General features: G+C 48.1%; 1 protein-coding gene across 10 annotated transcripts in view; it reads right to left on the bottom strand.

The window, feature by feature from the left end:
- TENM4 (teneurin transmembrane protein 4) overlaps window positions 1–18,006 on the bottom strand; it is a 717,007-nt gene that overhangs the window by 126,387 nt on the left and 572,614 nt on the right. For all 10 annotated transcript variants that reach the window (XM_057507188.1, XM_057507183.1, XM_057507185.1 and 7 more), the window contains 3 exons: window positions 13,433–13,534; window positions 11,299–11,493; window positions 5,587–5,787 (listed from right to left, as the gene is read on the bottom strand). In XM_057507188.1, coding sequence (XP_057363171.1) covers window positions 5,587–5,787; window positions 11,299–11,493; window positions 13,433–13,534 — 498 coding nt within the window. The remainder of the gene's footprint in view (window positions 1–5,586; window positions 5,788–11,298; window positions 11,494–13,432; window positions 13,535–18,006) is intronic.

Raw genomic sequence — 18,006 nt, 5'->3', positions numbered from 1 at the left:
TCCACGGTTTGGACCCTGCCAGCCTTTGTGGCCTGTCTTCCTCCACCGACCCATGGCTCCCACTCCCCAGTCAGATGTCAGACTGAGGAAGGACCTCACAGATGGCCCTCCTGCCCAGCTCCCTGCTTCTGCACATGCTGCGGCCTCTGCCTGGACTGCCCTCCCCTCCTCTGCCAGCAGGGAGTGCCCTTCAGTGCCCTCTCATGTCCGGCTCACAGGGCTCCCTGGTGAAGCCTTGCCCAGTTCCTCTCATGCCTCTGCTGGCGGAGCCCCCTGGTCCTGCCCTTGTGCTCCCGGCCCCACTGCACACACCTCAGTCAGAGCCCTTACCCCGCTGCATAACTAGTGTTGCTTTTTGGAGGGACTGAGGCTCTCCGATCCTTGGTGCCTAGAACAGTGCCCGGCCCACAGGGAAGCCAGAACAGTTCATGAGTGAATGAAATGGATGGGTGTGCCTATGGCGGGGGACGGTGGGTGCGCGTCTGGGGCTGCTGCAGAGTGTTCTCCCTGTGGGGGCTCTGCCCCTCTGGAATGGAGCTCAGGGGCTCATTATCCTGAGAGGAGGCCGGTGTTAATGCTGTGCAGCCCTTGTGCTGTTGTTTGGCGATAAATGTGTCAGCACGTGAATGACTATTTACCTAGATGCATGACTAGTGAAGGTGGCAGGGGGAGGAGGTGGTGGGGAGTCTCAAAATCAGGAGGAAACAGAGCCTCTCAGGGAGAAAGAGAGTTGTTTAACGTCACATAGTCTCAAACCAGGTCTGGCTCTAAGCCTTCCCTATATAAATTGCCCTTAAACCTAAATTTGTTGGAGTCTAAGGGCTGTTTGGTGAATTTAGATTTAATCATGCATTCCAAAAATATACACTAATACTTTATTTGTTGAGTACTCACTGAACGCCAGCTACATGCTAGGCATTTTATACCTACATATTAAAGCTAATTTGAAAAAAACCCCTGCAAGGCAGGTATCATTAGCCTTATTTTCTTTGGATAAGCTCAGTTTTGAAAATCTAGCTTGGTCTCACTCCAAATCCCATGCAGTTCTGTCTGACTGCACATGTTGCCTCCAAACTTGGACCACTGATCCTGAAAGATCTCCACCTGCCATTCCATGAAGCTCAATTGCAATGAAATGATAAGAATCAGAAACCATCACCAGCACGAGCATTTTACAGGCAGAATCTCTGCCATGTACTGCTTCTATGAGCCAGCAACCCAAGGAATAAAATGCAGTGAGAGGGCTTCTCAAATAAGTCATTTATGGAAGACAAGATTGGAGGGAGTTCCCAGAGCAGTGGAAATGAGGAATGAATTTATGAAGCTGAGGACAGAGGTCACTGGGCTGGGGTGGAGGGGAAGGGACAGTGATGAGTCTAAGTGGTAGCGACTGAAATGGCATCCCGGGAGATGCCACAGAGCCTGAGATCTCCGCTAGAAGTCATTAGGCTCTGAGAGAAAGGCAGGCTTTGCCAATTTTAAGGACCATCTAAGAGGTTGAATCCCTTCCCTTTTCTAAGGCAGCTCTGAGCCGAGAGGATGAAAAACCAACTAAAGCACTTGGGTGGGGGGAGTCAGTCTGTCCCCAGTGGGGCAGTGTGCCCACTTCATGCAAGAGCTGCTGAGGCCGCCAGCCCAGCAGGGCTGCTCTCCAGGAAGATGGCTTGAAGGAGGAAAGTGATGCCAGTTCTTCTCTAGTTGGGGTGGGGGGTTTCTGGCTGGCTGCACATGAAACTAACATGAGCTAGGTCTGGAAAGTGACAGAGAAGGAGCTCAGGGATTTGGTTTCAGTTCCAGAGAGAGAGAGACAGACAGAGAGAGAGAGAGAGAGAGAGAGAGAGAGAAGGTCTGGGTGGAGAGGAGTTCTGAGAGAAGGGGTTAGATAGTCTGATAGTGTGCCGGGATCTTCCTGGGCAGAACCTTGAGCTGTAGCCCCTCCCTCCTCTTTGATTATTCAGCGAAGAACCTAATGCATGTCAGGCTCTGTACTAGGGATACTAGTAGACCCTGACCTTCATGGAGTTCATAGCTTGGCAAGAGAGGGGCACAATTATAATACATTGCTCACATACCAAAGTGCTCAGGAGGGGCTGCGGAGCCAGATCTGGTTTGAATCTGGACTCTGCCACTTACTAATGGAGAGACACTGCAAGAGATTTCACTTTCTTGAGTTTAGTTTCCTAACCTGGAAAATAGAACTAGTAACACTTCCTCCACAGGGTTCTTATGAACCTTCCCTAAGAAACGGAACTAAAGCATTAATTCAACACCTGGAACATGGTAAGTACCAGGAAGTGGGTGGCTCTTTAATTAATGCCCCATTGTGTGGCTTATCAGGAAGAAAGACAAGATTACTGACAGGGAAACCTCTCTGGATGAAAAGGGGGCTTAAGGCAAGGGCCGAGGACTTAGAAACAGAGAGCCTGGATGGGAATTCAAACTGTCACTGATCAGCTGAGTCTCTCTGGGCAAGTAATATCCTCTCTCCAACTCTTTCCCATCTGCACAATTCCAGCAGAAGCAATCACTGTCCCCACCATGACTGTCGCCATCGCCACCTCTGCCCTCATGCCCACATCCCAGGAGACTGAGGAAGTGAAGTCCCCCGGGCCTGGAGCTGAGGACAGAGGAGTGCTGGGGGTGGGCTGGGGCAAGGCAGCCCTGCTCCTCTGGACCACATGTGTCCGTTCAGCAGCTTTCCTGCCTGGTTCCTCAGGAAGGAAGGCACATGAATGAGGCCAGGTTTAGGGAGTACTTCTGAGATGGGTCTGGAGGCCAAGCTGCTGGGAACCCGGGGGCCTGAGTAAACGATTGGATAAAATTTGACTTCAGTTTTCACACACCTAACCAAAGTGCTGGGGAACTTGTCAGCTCACATTTCATTACAGGCTGGTTGTTGAGGGCAGGGCGTGCTGATTTAAACTGCTTTCATTAAATCCTGTTCTCTGTGAGAAGCAGTAAAACATTGCAGGGAAGAGATGGTCCTCTTTCCTAGGAGAGCAGAGGCGCTGGAGCTCATTTCCGCCAACCCTGCAGCCCACAGTCACTGCTGATGGTGCAAGGGTCACTTAGGGTGTGTCTGCTGGCCTGCAGCTCCTGCTGGGAAGGCTCTGGGGAGCCTTTTCCAGCCCTGCCATGTCAGGACAAACACCACAAATAACATGACTAGAGCTACTGCCTGGTAGGTGTCCGAGTTATACTGGATATTATGCTAACCATTTTACTGGTAACTTCTCCCTGAATCCTTCCAACAGCCCTGGAGGTCTTTTTACCTCAAAGGAAACTGAGGGCCAGGGAAGTTAAGCAACTTGCTGAGGCCATGCAATTGCTGAGGCCATGCAATATGTGGGGAGCAGGTCTTCTGAAAGAGGCCAGTGCCTGTTCCCCCACCTGGTAACTAACTCCCTGAACACGACAGCCCGTTGGCTCTAGTGGCATCCAGGCAGTGAGGCATCTCTTGCTTAGCTACATGGCAAGGAATCAATAGTTTTCAAACAGCTTCCACTCAGTGAACGTGCCCTTGGAAGGGAGGTGGGAGAAAGATATGAAGCGCTCACCCTCTGCAGGCACTGCTGTGTGTGTGTACACACCCATGAGATACTTTAATGATCACAGAGCCTTTGAAGGTGGGTGCTATTACTACCTTCATTTTTCAGATGAGGAAACTGACTAGAGGCAAAGCCAATTGCCTTTCCAAGGTCATACAGTTAGCGCGCAGGGGAGCCGGCACTGAGCCCAGGCAGTGCTTTCACTAGCCTCCAAACTGGCTTCCTGAGGGGAAGTGACAGCTGAGGGGCATAGGGGCCCGTGGGGAGGCAGCACCGAGTGCTGGGAAGCAGGCTAGGCTTGGGGCCCCAGGTTGGGCTTTGCCTCCCAGCTGGCCAGGCACCAGTGAGCTTTGGGCAAGTTGCATCAACTCCCTGAGCCCATCACCCTGCCTCTGCCTCACTGGGCTGTTGGTTGTGTTGTGTGTGTGTGTGTGTGTGTGTGTGTGTGTGTGCCTAAGACAGAGAGAGGAACATCTATGTATGCTGTGAACCAGTGGGCAAACATGAATTGTCACTACTATTGCAAGAGAAGACAGTAATTTTGAAGCCATCTTTTAAATGCCCTGCCCCGTGGCAATCACGATGCTGTGTTAGTCAGTTATAGGATAGAGATTTAAAAACTACAGTCCACATTTCCGAAAGGGCATATTTCATCTTGCCTCTATCAAAAGTCTTCATTAATCTCAAGGGCTCTCACCAATGGCTGTTTTCATCGTCATCGTAACACTAGCTAACATTTAGTGAGCTCATATCATGAGCAGAGTGGCATGCTAAGTGCTTTCTCATATTACCTTAAATAATTCTCCAAATAATAACCCCAGAAGATACAACCATTATTATCTCCACTGTGCAGCTTAGGGAGTGAAGTAACTTGAGCAAAGATAGAACCGCTAAAGAGCAGGGCCAACTTTTGAACCCAGGTCTGACAGACTCTGGGACTCTTCCCAGCACATGGAGCAACCCTGCTCCTTCACACACGGAGGGTTTGGTAGCAGTTATGGGCAGTGGTGGGCACAGAGTTCAGGAAGATGAGCTCTCACAATTCTGCTCAAAGTCCCTTCCACTGGTTCTGTTGTCTCCTTTTACAGGGCCAACAAAAGAATATTTAGTGATCTCACCCAAAGTTATACCTGCCTCCTTCAGAGGCTGTGGAGTTTCATCATGGATTAACAATGCACAGACAGTTATATACCCATCATAAATTAGCTTTGTGGTCACATTATGAACAATACAACCCAGTGTAGCTTTAAGAGACCATTTATTATATTGCTATAAACAAAGCTATATAAAAAGAATTATTTCTAAGACCCTGTGCACCTGTGTTCCCAATCATGTCTTTGCACAGGCTTTGCAAACACCGATAAAAGTCCAGTTTACACTGGTATTGAACATCAATTCTTCATTCGATGGGGAGAAGTAATTCAAAGTATTCCAAAGGCAGAAACGCCCATGGATCTCATTAATGCTAAAGGTCTCAACCATCTTTCCTGATCACAACCAGAACTGTTAATACACAACATAATGAGCTGATTTGAGCTTCACTTTGTTTAAATAGCGTAGTGTGGTAAGGAAAGTGATTAAACTGTAAAAAAAATTGTAGCTGGAGATACTACCCCTTTTTAGCTGCATCCTTGGGCAGGATTATTTGAAAACATGCCGGGCATAAGGTTCCTTAAGGGGTTTTCCCCACGTTTGTCCCCTTGCTGTCTCCCCTCCTGCCGTGCCTCTAGGGATGATCATCATAGTGTGAGAGCCGAGATCGCAATGACACACATCTATTGTTATAGTTCACATGGTTAAGGGGTAATGTTTTGGCACTCAAGACCACCATTCTGGAAGGAATAACACAAAGATATAATTTTTGAATCCTCTCCCCACCTAAGAATAGAGGTGTTGAGGGCTAGAGTTTGGGGGAAGAAAAGCACTCAGAGACGTGGCTGAGAGCAGGTTCAGATCACTCATCAGGAACGCATAGTGAGCATGTCACCATGGGAAGGTCCTCCCCATGTCCCAGCTGTGCTCTTCTTCCCACACTTACCGATGGAGCAGTCATGTCCAGTCCAGCCTGGGTCACAGCTGCAAAGCCCGGTGTCTGGGAGGAAGGTTCCATGGCCTGAGCACTGGTCCAAGCACGTGGCCCTGGGTGTCTCACAGTTGCTGCCTCCCCACCCCACAGAGCAGTGGCACTCGCCTCGCACGCAGACACCTCGGCCTGAACACGTGGGGTCCATACAGTCCACTGTGGCAGAGAGGAAAGACAACACAGGTGAGCACCTGCCCAGCAAAGCGGAGGCTTCTTCAAGCAAACCATTACACTTTGTAGAGGAGGGGCTTCACGCATTCTGGCAGCAGGACACAGATTTCCAGTGCAGAGGCCACTTGGTAGAGTGATGAGCCAGAACTCCAGCAAATAAATGATATACCTGGTAACTGACTGTTTACCTCTTGATGTCTCAGTTCCTTCCCCTGTAAAATGTGGATACGAATTCCTATCTCTTAGATTGTTGGGGAAACAGAGTGAGAACTACCTGTCCAGTGGTGCCTTCTACATCCATAATAACTGCAACAGTCAAGGAGCAGGCTTTGTTTTGCTCACTTTTCTATCTCCACCTCCAAGAACAGTGCTCAGCACATAGGAGGTGCTCCATTCATCTTTGCAGAACAAATCATTATTGTTTACCATGTCACAATGCACTTTTATTTATGTGACTGTGGGACTAAAAGAGATCCCTTAGCTTAAATGAGAATATATTTTGCACTTAAATTCCATTAGATTTTATCATCTTCCCCAAATTCTTGTGATTGATACAAACTTTGAAACCTTACTTTCCAGAAGTCAACCATTTCCATGACTATTCAAAATTGGACAAGGTGGCTGGGCACAGCTTCTCCTCACACTACAGCTATGACTCTAGCTGTAGTTCGCAGCCAGTCGTCCTCAGCAGGGCTCCTAAAGCCCCAGGTCTAACGGATCTCAAGAGACCAACCCAGAGGGAGGGAAAAGAGAACAATACTGTGGGTGACCGGCTCTGTGCCTCCACTTTAGGGAGAGATTTATATACATCATCAGGCTCAGTTTTCCCAATAACTCAGTGAGGTACAGATGAGGAAACTGAGGCTCAGAGAGGTAAATAATTTATGCCAGATCATACAGCTAAACCCTGACAGAGAGGAACCTGAAGATAGCTCTCTCATTCTGAAGCCAGTGATATTTCTGTTACTAGGGCTGATTTTCCTAAATCAAAGCTTTAGTTATGGGGCTACACAAAATTGACAGAGACCTCTAATCTGCCACGGAGCCCTGCTCAGAAAATGGAGAAGAGGGTTGGGGCCAGCTCATCATGTGGCTCCAGTTCACATGGACAGTACAACAGGCAGTGGAGAGAAGGCAGAGCTGGCAAAGGAGGTTGGTCCATGCTCCCTGTTCTACCAAAAGTTGTTAAGTCTGTCTTCCCTTTCAGGGAGGTAGAAGATCCTATTCACCTTGTAACTGTAAGGGGAGAGTGTTTCCTGGCGGGGGTCCCAACATGTAGCTATTGGAAAAAGAGTGTCCACGGAGCTGCAACAAATATAGCCAGGTTCCTCTAACAGAAGCCCACGAGGAAGCCTGTACTTTAGGTGAAGAACTTAGCTTTTTGACCTGTGAGGTCCTAGGTTCAAGGATCACAGGACAAATGTACTGGTTCTATGACCACAGTCGTCCATACCTGCTCTGGGTTTCCATGTCTACAAAGCAGGTAAGGTGAAGTTACCTACTGCTCAGGTTGCTGTGAGGACAAAGAGGATTTGAAAGGACTACATAAGCTATAAATTGTTGCAAAGAAGTGATTTTTTTTCATTCTATCAGCACATTCAGTGGCATGACTTGGGCAAACTGGTCTGAGATGCTTTTACTTTATTTATAATCCAGATATGCTTTTACTTTATTTAATTACATTTTATAACCCAGCATATCTGACATTTGCACAAAAGACTGGGAAACTTGGCTTGGGTATGTTAGAGTCACAAACACAAATGGGCAAAGACCTTACAAATGGCAACATTCTGGGAGCAGAATGTTTACATGAGTGACAACTCATTAAGAAAGTTCTTTTATTTGTAGATTTTTAAAGAAGTTCAATTTAATAAACTAAATTATAAAAAAGATCAGAGGTCAGGAGCAGTCATTTACTAAAAACAAAATAATGGTAACAAAAAGAGCAATAACTATTCCTATTAATTTAGTCACTCTTCTCTTCTGTGTCATTTTTTGCTTTGAAACCTTCTATACATTATCTCATTTAACTAACAACAACCCTTGAGGTAAATATCATTATCCTCACTTTACAGATGTGGAAACTAAAGCATAGAGTGGTTAAATAACTTGCCCAAAACCACATAAATGGAGTAAATGGAGCAATTCACACTTGAATCACTCTTTCCTAGTACAGATCTCTTGCTATTTCCTCTATAATCTCACTGGTCCAAAAATACACGCATACATGTCTACAGACATAAACACATGAAGTGGTTAAAAAACAAGTAAGAACAAAACAAGAAGTGAATTATGGCAAAGGGGAGAATTAATAAAGCCAAATGAAGGCAGACAATCTTCCCTTGCAGTTTATCTGGACAACATTTAAGAATGGTTAAAGTATGATCTGTTGGAGTTCCTGGTAATTAAAAATAATAAAAATAATAATAGTGATAAAATTTCATGACCTTCCTCACATCTCAGAACCTCAGAAGGATTATTCTGGTCCATTAGGTTACTATGATATTCCCTAGATGCAGAGAGCTTTCCAATTTGACAGGAAACGACTCAGCAGTTCGTATCCTGAGGCCTATAAAGGTATTTCCTCTTCCGTGAGTGCCTGGACCCCATCGTTGGGATGAAGCTGTCTCTGAGGCACCCTCGAGGTTGAATCTATAAATCTGCACTGTTAGCCAGCAAGCTGAGAGGGTGCCAAGTTTAGCAAGAGGCCCTTGGCGTCACAGTCCTGTTCCTCAGACACAGTAAGTCTGATAGGGATCCAGGAGCCAGCAAAACAAATTCCACACTCCCAGAAGATGGTCCAGGCAGGGAACAAAGATCAGAAGGAACTGAGAGGCTACCCCTGGGCGATTAACCATCCCTTCTGAAGGTCCACTTGGCAAAACCAGAGTGGAGTGGGAGGGAGTTTTAAAAAGGACTGTACCTCCAGGGAAGACGGTTCTAGCAAACCTCAGCTGAACTGGATGCAGTTCCTGCGGTGAGAATGATGATCATCCCTGCTGATTCTGTGGCAGGGCCATTACCTAGGCCACCATGATGTGCTGCCGGCGAGGTTCTAGGCGGCCTCTGCACCTGCCCTCCCTTTCTGGGGCCACTGGTGTTATGGGAGCCCTGGGATGCGGTTAAAGTCTTCCTTCCATTATGCCAGGATAGTTTCACAAATAATATTTATTTCCCAGAGAGCTGTGTGTAACATGGGAGAACCAGCTGGCCCAGAGTGGGGGCTCTATACTGAAGGACTAGGGGAGAAGTGGGCAGGCAAGTGCCCTGAACTTCATACAGAAGACAGTGTAACTTAGTTTCCGCCTAGAAGTGCCCAACAGTTCAATTTTTCTCTGCAGAGCTTGCCACTCAAGCCACACTTTCTGGTGGAAGTTTGGCCCCTTAATGAAATGATGAGGCCTGCATGGCCAGGCTGCAAACACAACTTTTCCCCCAAAATGTTCCACGCTTCATTGACCACACAGCTGTTAGATGCTCTTCAGGACCAGAAACACAGTGTCTCACCTTTCCCAGCAAAAGGCCTAAATTGTTCTTTTCTGCTCCTCCCCCAACTCCCACCAAGCGTCCTGTTGGCATGGTTCAGGCTTTAAAAAATATGGGGTAATAAACTTCAGAAGAAGGAAGAGGGAGAGAGAGAGAAAGGTAAGCTTGTTAGCTGATGTTTTAAAAACACAGTGAAACCCGTTAGAACAGAGCTCGGAGTGGGAGAATGAAGGCGGCGAGAAACCCCCCTTACAGACACAAGGACCGTGCCATGGCGCTCCACCGGAGAAACGGAAATAATCAAAGGAATCAGTACCAGATGGCTCTCCTCCGAAAAGAAAGCGGGAGTGAGAACATTTCTTTTCAAACAGATAACATACATCAAAGAGCTAAACAACTCTTTCTAAGGAGCCCTGCACTCCGGGCCCTGGGCTGTCCAGCCAGCAGACAGAGGACAGCCTCCGGTCCCCACGCAGCAGGCTGGGGCTCCAGGGGGGAACGCCCCGCCCTTTCAAGAGGAATCTCTTTGTTTTTCTTTTCTTCTCAAGGTCTTCACCTCAAGCAGCTAAAAGGGAAAGGGACAGCACGCGAAGGTCACCACTGTCAGGACGAGGCAGCCAAGTCCCTTCACTCCAAAGGCTGTGCTCCTCTCTCCTAATGGGTCTGAGCCAAGACCCCCAGGCACACTTGGGGTTTACAGGCAGCCTGTCTCAGGGAGGCGATGCTTCTCAGACACTAATCCCTTCCTGTTCCCCACTCTTAAAATTGGCCCATTATATTCTTTTCCTTTTTAGAGAAAATGATGCCTTGAGAGGTGGCTACCTGTTGAATCCCAAATGGGTGGGGAGACTAGCTTTCCTTGGAGCTGCTCCCTCGGGTCCAGGGCCCAAAACCAGGATGGTGGGAGGTAACAACTATTAGCCTGGTCCCTCAGGTTCAACAGCAACATCTATCCACTTCAAAAGATCCCAGCTGAAGTGAGTAGGGTGAAACAGGAAACGTGCTTCGGTTGTCCCCTGAATAGTCCCAATGATGTGAGATCCGACATTTACGGAGCATGGGCTGTGTGTCAGACCCTGAGCGAAGTGCCTCACATGGTCACCTAACTCTGCTCCCATCGGCCCTGAGAAGAAGCAGCTCCCATTCAGCAGATGAGGGAACTGAGGTTCGTGAGTGGCAGCGCCAGGACTCAAACCTACATCTGACTTAAGCGTGCGCTCTTAGAAGCACACTTAACTGTGCACATGAGACTCCTCACTCATCTGGAAATCCCATGCAGTCAAGCAGAAAGAGTACCGGGTCTGCAGTGGGAAGATCCGGGTGGAATCCAAGCCCTGTCATCACTCAGCTCTGTGGCCATGGGCATGTCGCTGCCCTTCCCTGGGCCTCAGTTTCTTCGTTTGTGAGACAAAGGTAATTATCTGTTTCACCTGGTTAGGTTTTCTGGGAAAGAACTGATGGCCCTGTTCAGTTGGCGGTTCCCTTCCCAGCCCCCATCTACCTGGGCCTCTGCTTACTTTAGGAGAGAGAACCACGCTGATGAGCACCTAAGAGCCACACACATGAACACACACGACTGCGGTAATGGAAGGCAGATCTGGAAGGTCTAAAGCAAACTGCTGGCTCAGCGCTTGGGACTGGAAACACTGGCCTCAAATCCAGCTCTGCCACCGACCAGCCGGGTGCCAGGGGCAAGTCATTTGACTCTCTGAGTCTCGGTTTCCTCAACCATCAAATGGAGGTTATTTTCCGTACACAGTACAAGGCTTCTAGCACACAGCCTTGTATGCAGTAAGTGCTCAATACATGGCACTTCTCTTCCCTTCAGTGGCCAAGCCCGATTTGTCTGTCCTCTTCCATTAGGTCACTTCCTGCTGAGGGGGGTCTGGCTGGGCTGGCGGGGTGTGGGCACAGGGCTGCTCAGGAGCTTTCCCCGGCTCCCTAGATGCCCTCGAGGCCCTGAGCTGCCTCCATGTCGGCAGGAGCTGCAGCCGCCCGCACACATCTTACCTTCTTCGCAGCGCTCACCCTTGTAGCCAGGGCTGCAGATGCAGGTGCCCATGATACAGGTGCCATGGTGGCTGCAGGCCACATCCACACACTGGCTGGTGGGCACGTCGCACTCAGCGCCTTTCCAGCCGCTGTGGCACAGGCACCTGCCCTTCATGTACTGGCCATTCCCGCTACAGAGCACGGGGCAGGAGGCTGGGGAGACAGCACAGGAAACCTGGCATGAGTCAACACCCAGGGGACCCCACGTCTGTCCCTTTGTCCTCTGGGCCTGCTGGCTTGACCAAGAGCCTCAAGTGCTCTGCCGTATTTCCCACATGTGTCGATTGGCCCACTTCTCTTGCTCTGTTTCATTCCAGTTTGAACACACCTGCAGTTATAGGTGAAGGTGTGTGGTGCAGGGCTGGGCGGAACCGCGCCCACCGAATGCCCCTGGCCCCTGCACATGCGTGAGGCCATCAAGGCCCTCAGACAGGAAGCTCCAATCTGCTCCTTGGTCTCACTGGAAAAGCCTGGCTGGGCCTCCTGCCTGGCCTGACTCTCCCCTCCAGGGCTCTCCGTGTAATAACATTCCATTTGGCATCCCACACTCGTCTGCAGCACCACTTACTGTCATCTTTAACCCAGCGAATCTCAGCTTTTCTTGCCTTTCAGGCCCCCACTCAAGCCCCGCACACTACAGCCCCCACAAGAGAACAGCAAGCCCAACTTGGCTCTTTAAAGCATTATCTTTCCATTCTGCCTCTTAAACTAAAGGGCTTTGTGATCATCTGTGCGAAGGACACTATATAAAAAAAAATTATGTTTCATTGTGCGTAAGTACCCACCAGCTTTACTGAGATACAATAAGGCTGTTTTATACATGCCTCTTAACTTTAAGTGCATATGGGATGAGACAGTAATTCTTGTTAGAAGAAGTGACTCATGTCTCTCTCTCTGCGCCACCTTGCCCGGCCCCCACCTGGCTGCTTTCCCTCTCACAGCACTCAGCAGGTAATCACTGGGCTTCCTCAGGGCTGCCAGAACTGCTGCCTCAAACCCAGCCTCCTTCACTTTCGGAAGAATAAGCAGAATCCCCACAGCAGGGTCATGGCTCGGTATTTGCAGGGCGCTCTTTCCCCAGCCTGGAAAACCATTTGCGCCTTCCACTGATGAGCACCACTCAAGTATCAGTTCTCAGCTCCAGCATCACCTCTCCTGGACAGGCTTTCCTGGTCCTCATTCCATCCAGACTGAGACAACTGCTCCCTTTCCCGTGACAGGCGCTCCCTGCACTTATGTGCTATAGTAGTTTCACTTCCTAGCGGCCCCTTGGTCATAGTCTGTTTACTCGTGGGTCTTCCAGACCAGACTCAGAGCTCCTGGGATTGGGTCTTGCTCAGGGTTGGAAGCCCAGAGCCCTAGAGGGCACTAAGCAAATGGCTGCTGACAGAGAGAAGGGAGGAAAAGCCAAAGGAAGGGTCATTTTTTCAGGGCCAAATTCTCAGGGCTACAGATTTCCTCTGGCATTTTCCTGGTTAGTTCTTTTAGGACCGAGATGAATGCCAAATGAACAGGGCAGATCATGGGCAGCCTTTAAATTCTCTCAGTAGTGGTTACCATTAGCATCGCATGTGCCCAAACAGGGAGCAACACTAGGGTCTGGTGTGGAGAAGCACTGCCTCCCAAGTCCCTCCCCCAGGTGGTCTCTGTGACGATTCTGCTTGTGCTGGTGTCAGGTGACAGGGACGGGGCAGCAACTCAGGCCCCTCCAAAAGGCCAGAGAGAAACCACATGAGTGGAAGATGAGCTTCAAAGGTGCTTGGCAGAGGCTGATCACTTTTCTAAGGGGAAATCAACTCCACTGCTACCCCCCCTGCCCCGATGACATGAAGTTCACCACGGCTGCCCCTGTAAAGGCCCAACCTCCCTGACCTCCTGCGTCACGCAGATGTGGATAAATGACGGCTGGTGCAGCCATGGCTCTGCCTGCAGACCACCCTCTCAGGCCTTCTGAAGAACAGCCTTGGGGAGTCCTTCTGGGGCGGCCAGGAGGTGGCCTGGAGTTCTGCACTTGCTCTGAGACAGGGAGCCTGAGCTGCCCGTAGGGCCTGGGAGTGGCACTGCAAGCCCTCGTGCGGTGCGGAAGTCTCACCTCTGCCACAGTCGGGGCCCAGGAAGCCCAGGAAGCAGTGGCAGGTCCCAGAGATGCAGTCGCCGTTGCCATAGCAGTTGCTGGGGCAGTTATCCACTGACTCTGGAGGAGAAGAGAAGGACAGCTGAGAAAGCAGTGTCTTTACCCAAACACAGGGCCCAGTCACCAGCCTCAGGCTAACCAGGACCCATTTGAGCTCTCCTGGCCCTATCACTGAAAGGAACCCAGAGAGTTAAAAATTACGTTGATTTTACTCAACTGAGGTTCATCTCAGTGAATGCTGAGATATTTTATACTGAACAAATTTTTTTGTGAATCAAATTTGTATCTACAAACACATCAGAAATTCTTCAAGTAAAAGCACTGGGGGAAAAAAACCAGTTTGATTTGTTAGCAGTGGTTATCTTTGGATGCTGAGTTATTGGGTGCTTCTCATGGTCTTTATTCTTCTGTGTTTTACATTTTTCTGCTAATGAGCTGATCTTCCAATAACTTGTTTATAAAGATACTGGGGATTTGTAAATCTGTCTTTTTCTGCCTTTGAATTTTTTTCATCTTTCAGTCCTGTCCCCCCGTCTCTAACACAGGGCTAAAGCAAGAGCCCTGTGGCTGGCCTCTCAGCTTCCTCTCTCATGCCCTACCTGAATCATTTGCCACCCAGCAGCCAGAGTGATTTCTCTGACACAAATCTGATCCCATCATTCTCCTGCTTAAACCCTTCAATGGCTCTCCATTTGCCAAGATGAAAAAATCCAAGCTTTTCAAAAGACATAGGAGTTTCCTTTCATATTCTCTTTGCCCTACCTGTGTCCCCAGCATCTGCTATCACGCCCACCTTCTGCAAGGACATTACTTTCTCTGCTTCTCCCTAATACTTCTGGTATACTCTGTGGGACATGTCAAGGAAATACAGAGTTCATTTCAGAAAGATTTTTGTAAGAAATTAGTCAGTGTTTTGTAGCTCCAGGTAGTAAGCCTGGAGAAGATCTGTTTATTTGGAACAGCCATTTCTCACTAATGCTGGATGTGGAATAAGGAAAAAGAGGCCACCACACACTGAATGCCCTCTTTGTGCCATGTACCTCCACAAGTTTATCTCATTTCACTGTCACCAAATCTGCAAACATGTACGGTTATTCCTACTTAAAAAAAAAAAAAAAGAAGAGGCTAAAAGAGAGATGAAGTGACTTGCTGAAGGCCCCATAGATACTAAGTCACCGAGGCAGGATCTGAACCCGGGCATTTGGATTCCAAGCCTGGTCTTCTGTATTATGCAATCTGGGCCTTGAGGGAACTTACCCCACAACAGACTGAGGAGACTAAATGGGGTGACAGATCTACGGGACAGTGAGGCCAGCTCTGAAGACAACAAAAGAACCAGTTGAAAGATAGAAAATTCTAGAACTTTCGGAGCTTAAAGAGATCCAACAGACTATTTAGCCCAGTGTTCTCATTTAACAGAGAAGGAAACTGAGAACCAGAAGAACGGCAGGAAAACATCAGTAAGGTGGGGCAGAGTTAAGGATTCAACTCTAAGTCAGGAAGCCAAGGTAAAGGCCTCTGTTAATGAGATGTTACCATGTAAGACATGAGCCTGGCCTATAGGAAACTGGCAGCCTAACTGGGAGAATGAGGTAACAACCACCACTTGGGCAGCAGCACAGGGCATGGAAGAAGCTCTGCCTGGAGGTAAGGAGACCAGGTGCTGGGGTCCATTCCTCTAGTACGATGCTGGGTGACCTCAAGCAACTTCCTTCTCCTCTCTGGGCCTCCTCTTCTTCATATATGAAATGAAAGTGATGGCAGAGATGACCCTAGGATTCTTTCCTGTTCTACAATTCTGAGTCTATAAATTAAGAGAGAAACTGTGTAGACAAGGTGTCCAGACAAGGGCATCAAGCCTTAAATGTAACACTTAGGGCTGATACCATGGCAACTGATATGGGGCAAAACCAATGGAGGGAAGGCTTCTTGGAGGTAAGCTTGAAGAAAGGCTTAGATGGGGGTATCAAGGAATTCATAGCATGGTGCATTTTCCGGAAAGGTCTTTTCTCAGCTGTCAGCCATTATCAAGTTGGAAAGCACTTTAAAAGTTTGAAAAAATGGTGCAGATTTATGGTTCCTTTTGTGAGGGGATGGGAAATTCCACTCACTCAATGTTGTCCCTCTGCTAATAACAAGCAGCTTTTTACACTAACACAGAGTTAAAGACAAGAGGGTCTCATCCAGCATGCTCTCATAAAGTAGTCTGGGCCAGGCAGAGCAAGGCTCACAACCTAGGGCTCTGAGCATCTCTGCTCTCCATTGGCTTTGCCTGGGAGAATCCATGCTCCTAATGCCTTTAAGTTAGAAGTGGCTTCTTAAACACTGTTTTTATAAAGAACCACTTAGGAAGTTTCATTTTGAATATTCTTTTAAAAACAGGAATTGTGAGGGAAGTTTAAGACAAGCTCATTTTCCCTTTAAGCTCCTGGCTAACGGTACAGTTGGAGGGTGGGCTCCGCCTGAAGTGTGCAGGAGTACAGGACAGAGAGGGCCAGGGTCTGGCTTCCAGACCTGTTCTGCTAGTGAATGACTGCGGGGCCTTGGCTATATCACTTCAGCTCTCTGCACCTTTTTCCTCATCCTTACGCTGCTCCTTCCACACTTCCTAGCTTAGCAACTTCATCCCTTTTTTCAAATCCTGCTCGAATGTCCCCTCCTCTGACAAGCCTTTCTGCCTTCTGAAATAGGGTAAGTTACTCCTAGGACTCTTCTTCCCCTCACCCCTAGTAAAGCACCATACAGTCTACATTATTGACTGCGAACTCTTTGAGGGCAGAAAGTGACTTTATTGATCTGTGTATTCACCGTGGTATCCAGTCACAGAAGGGTCTCAATAAATGTTTGTTGGTATCACTGCAAGAATTCAATTAAATGAACTTAGAAATCCCTCTCAGATCTAAAATTCTATGGTTTAGTCCTTAAATTCAGTGGTATAAAATATGTCTCCTAATAAAATTACTACAAATACCAGTTGCATTTTTCACAGGACCAACTGCAGGTAAGTGTTGCACGCTTCTAGATTTTGATTTATGAAGTCTGCAAGACACAAACCTGATAATCACCTGCCAAAAAGCTCTCATGGTGAAAAAGTGAGAAAAGTATGTTTTATGTGACTGAGTATAGTGTTGGCTGCTAAATCTGCCAGAATAGAAGCCTGTTTACTGCAAAACTTGCCCCAGGCTGTTGATGTCAGAAAAGGCAGAAAGTTTACGAGACATGGAATAATTTTATGATAGCAGTAAGGAAGGAGAAGAGACACATTTAGGGAAAATAGTTCCTTTGATGAAATGTTTATGTATATAGTTTTTCTTCCACTTGGATGGATTTCAACTACTTGGGGTCCACTTGGGATCCCACAAATCATACATCCATTGACCAGATATTTCTATGCTAAACATTAGTGCAGAAGTGACGCTCATTGGCTGGGGACAAGTGTGAACTTTATTGCATAAATATGTGATGTTTCCACTTAGTGTTTGGTGAATTTCTGCCTCTCTAATTTCTTCCTGCTTTGCTCATGTTCAAATCGCCTCTGCTTTCAGTTAGCAGAAGGTATACCTTTAGATCTGCTCAGATCTGAATTAAAAATGTAGCTGCCTATGAATACCTGGCTTTCATAATTGGGTGTATGGTGTGTTGGAAAATGGGGGCCTTTTCCCCTAGCTTCTGCTTTACTGTTACCACAGTGGGACCTGTTAAGAAATTTGATTTTTAGGAACTTGTTTTTCTCTTCATCAATATTGGAATGAAGAGTTTAAATATTTCCTCAGCTCACTCTCTGGACAAGTGTTGTGAGTAGATGTGGTCTCTGGATGCTAAACAAAATGCTGCTCGAAACACAAGGGGGCATGTGCAGCAGGAAGCAACGAACGCCATGCTAGGCCATGCTGGAGGAGACACGGGGGACGGGAAACCACACAGGCCTGGGTGAGCCCACCGCACGGCCTCATTTTGTCGGCTCACTACCCTTTTCCAGAAACAAATCTTAGCATCACTATGTCAGGCTGAAAGATGAATACACGTTGATAAAAATGTCCTCCTGAGTCGAGGGTTGACGCCTGGGAAAGATTGCCTTCGTTGGCCACCTTCTGCTTTTCTCTTTTGAAATTCTGAAGCCTCAATTCATAGAAAACAAGGACAGACCACAGAGGACACTCCTGCCTGGAGGAGAACTACCAGACAGTCTGCGTGCCTGCTGGACTCCTGTTTTCCAGGGCAATTACACTACACGAGCAAAGGAGGCTTTTCTCCTCCACAAGTTCCCCATGGCATGGGCACAGCTGCCTCATGCCCTGGTCTGAGCAGGCAACCCTCTGTGATTACAGGGGCCTGATGTTGGACTCCAGCACCAAAGAAAAAAGGCACCAGCTGTGGGTGAGGTCAGGGCTCGCTAGACATGTCAGGCTGTCTTTCTGGTTCACCCAGCAGTTATCTGTCCCTCCCTGGACCTCCTTTATGTCTTGCTCCCCTGTGAAGTGACCTGGCTAACCTAAGCCTGAGTTCACACCCTACAACCCCTTCCCCTACTT

The sequence above is a fragment of the Manis pentadactyla genome, chromosome 9 (assembly GCF_030020395.1).
Source record: "Manis pentadactyla isolate mManPen7 chromosome 9, mManPen7.hap1, whole genome shotgun sequence".
NCBI classification, from domain to species: domain Eukaryota; kingdom Metazoa; phylum Chordata; class Mammalia; order Pholidota; family Manidae; genus Manis; species Manis pentadactyla.
The sequence above is the reverse complement of the archived record's forward strand: the minus strand, read 5'-3'. Positions and strand labels throughout refer to the sequence as shown.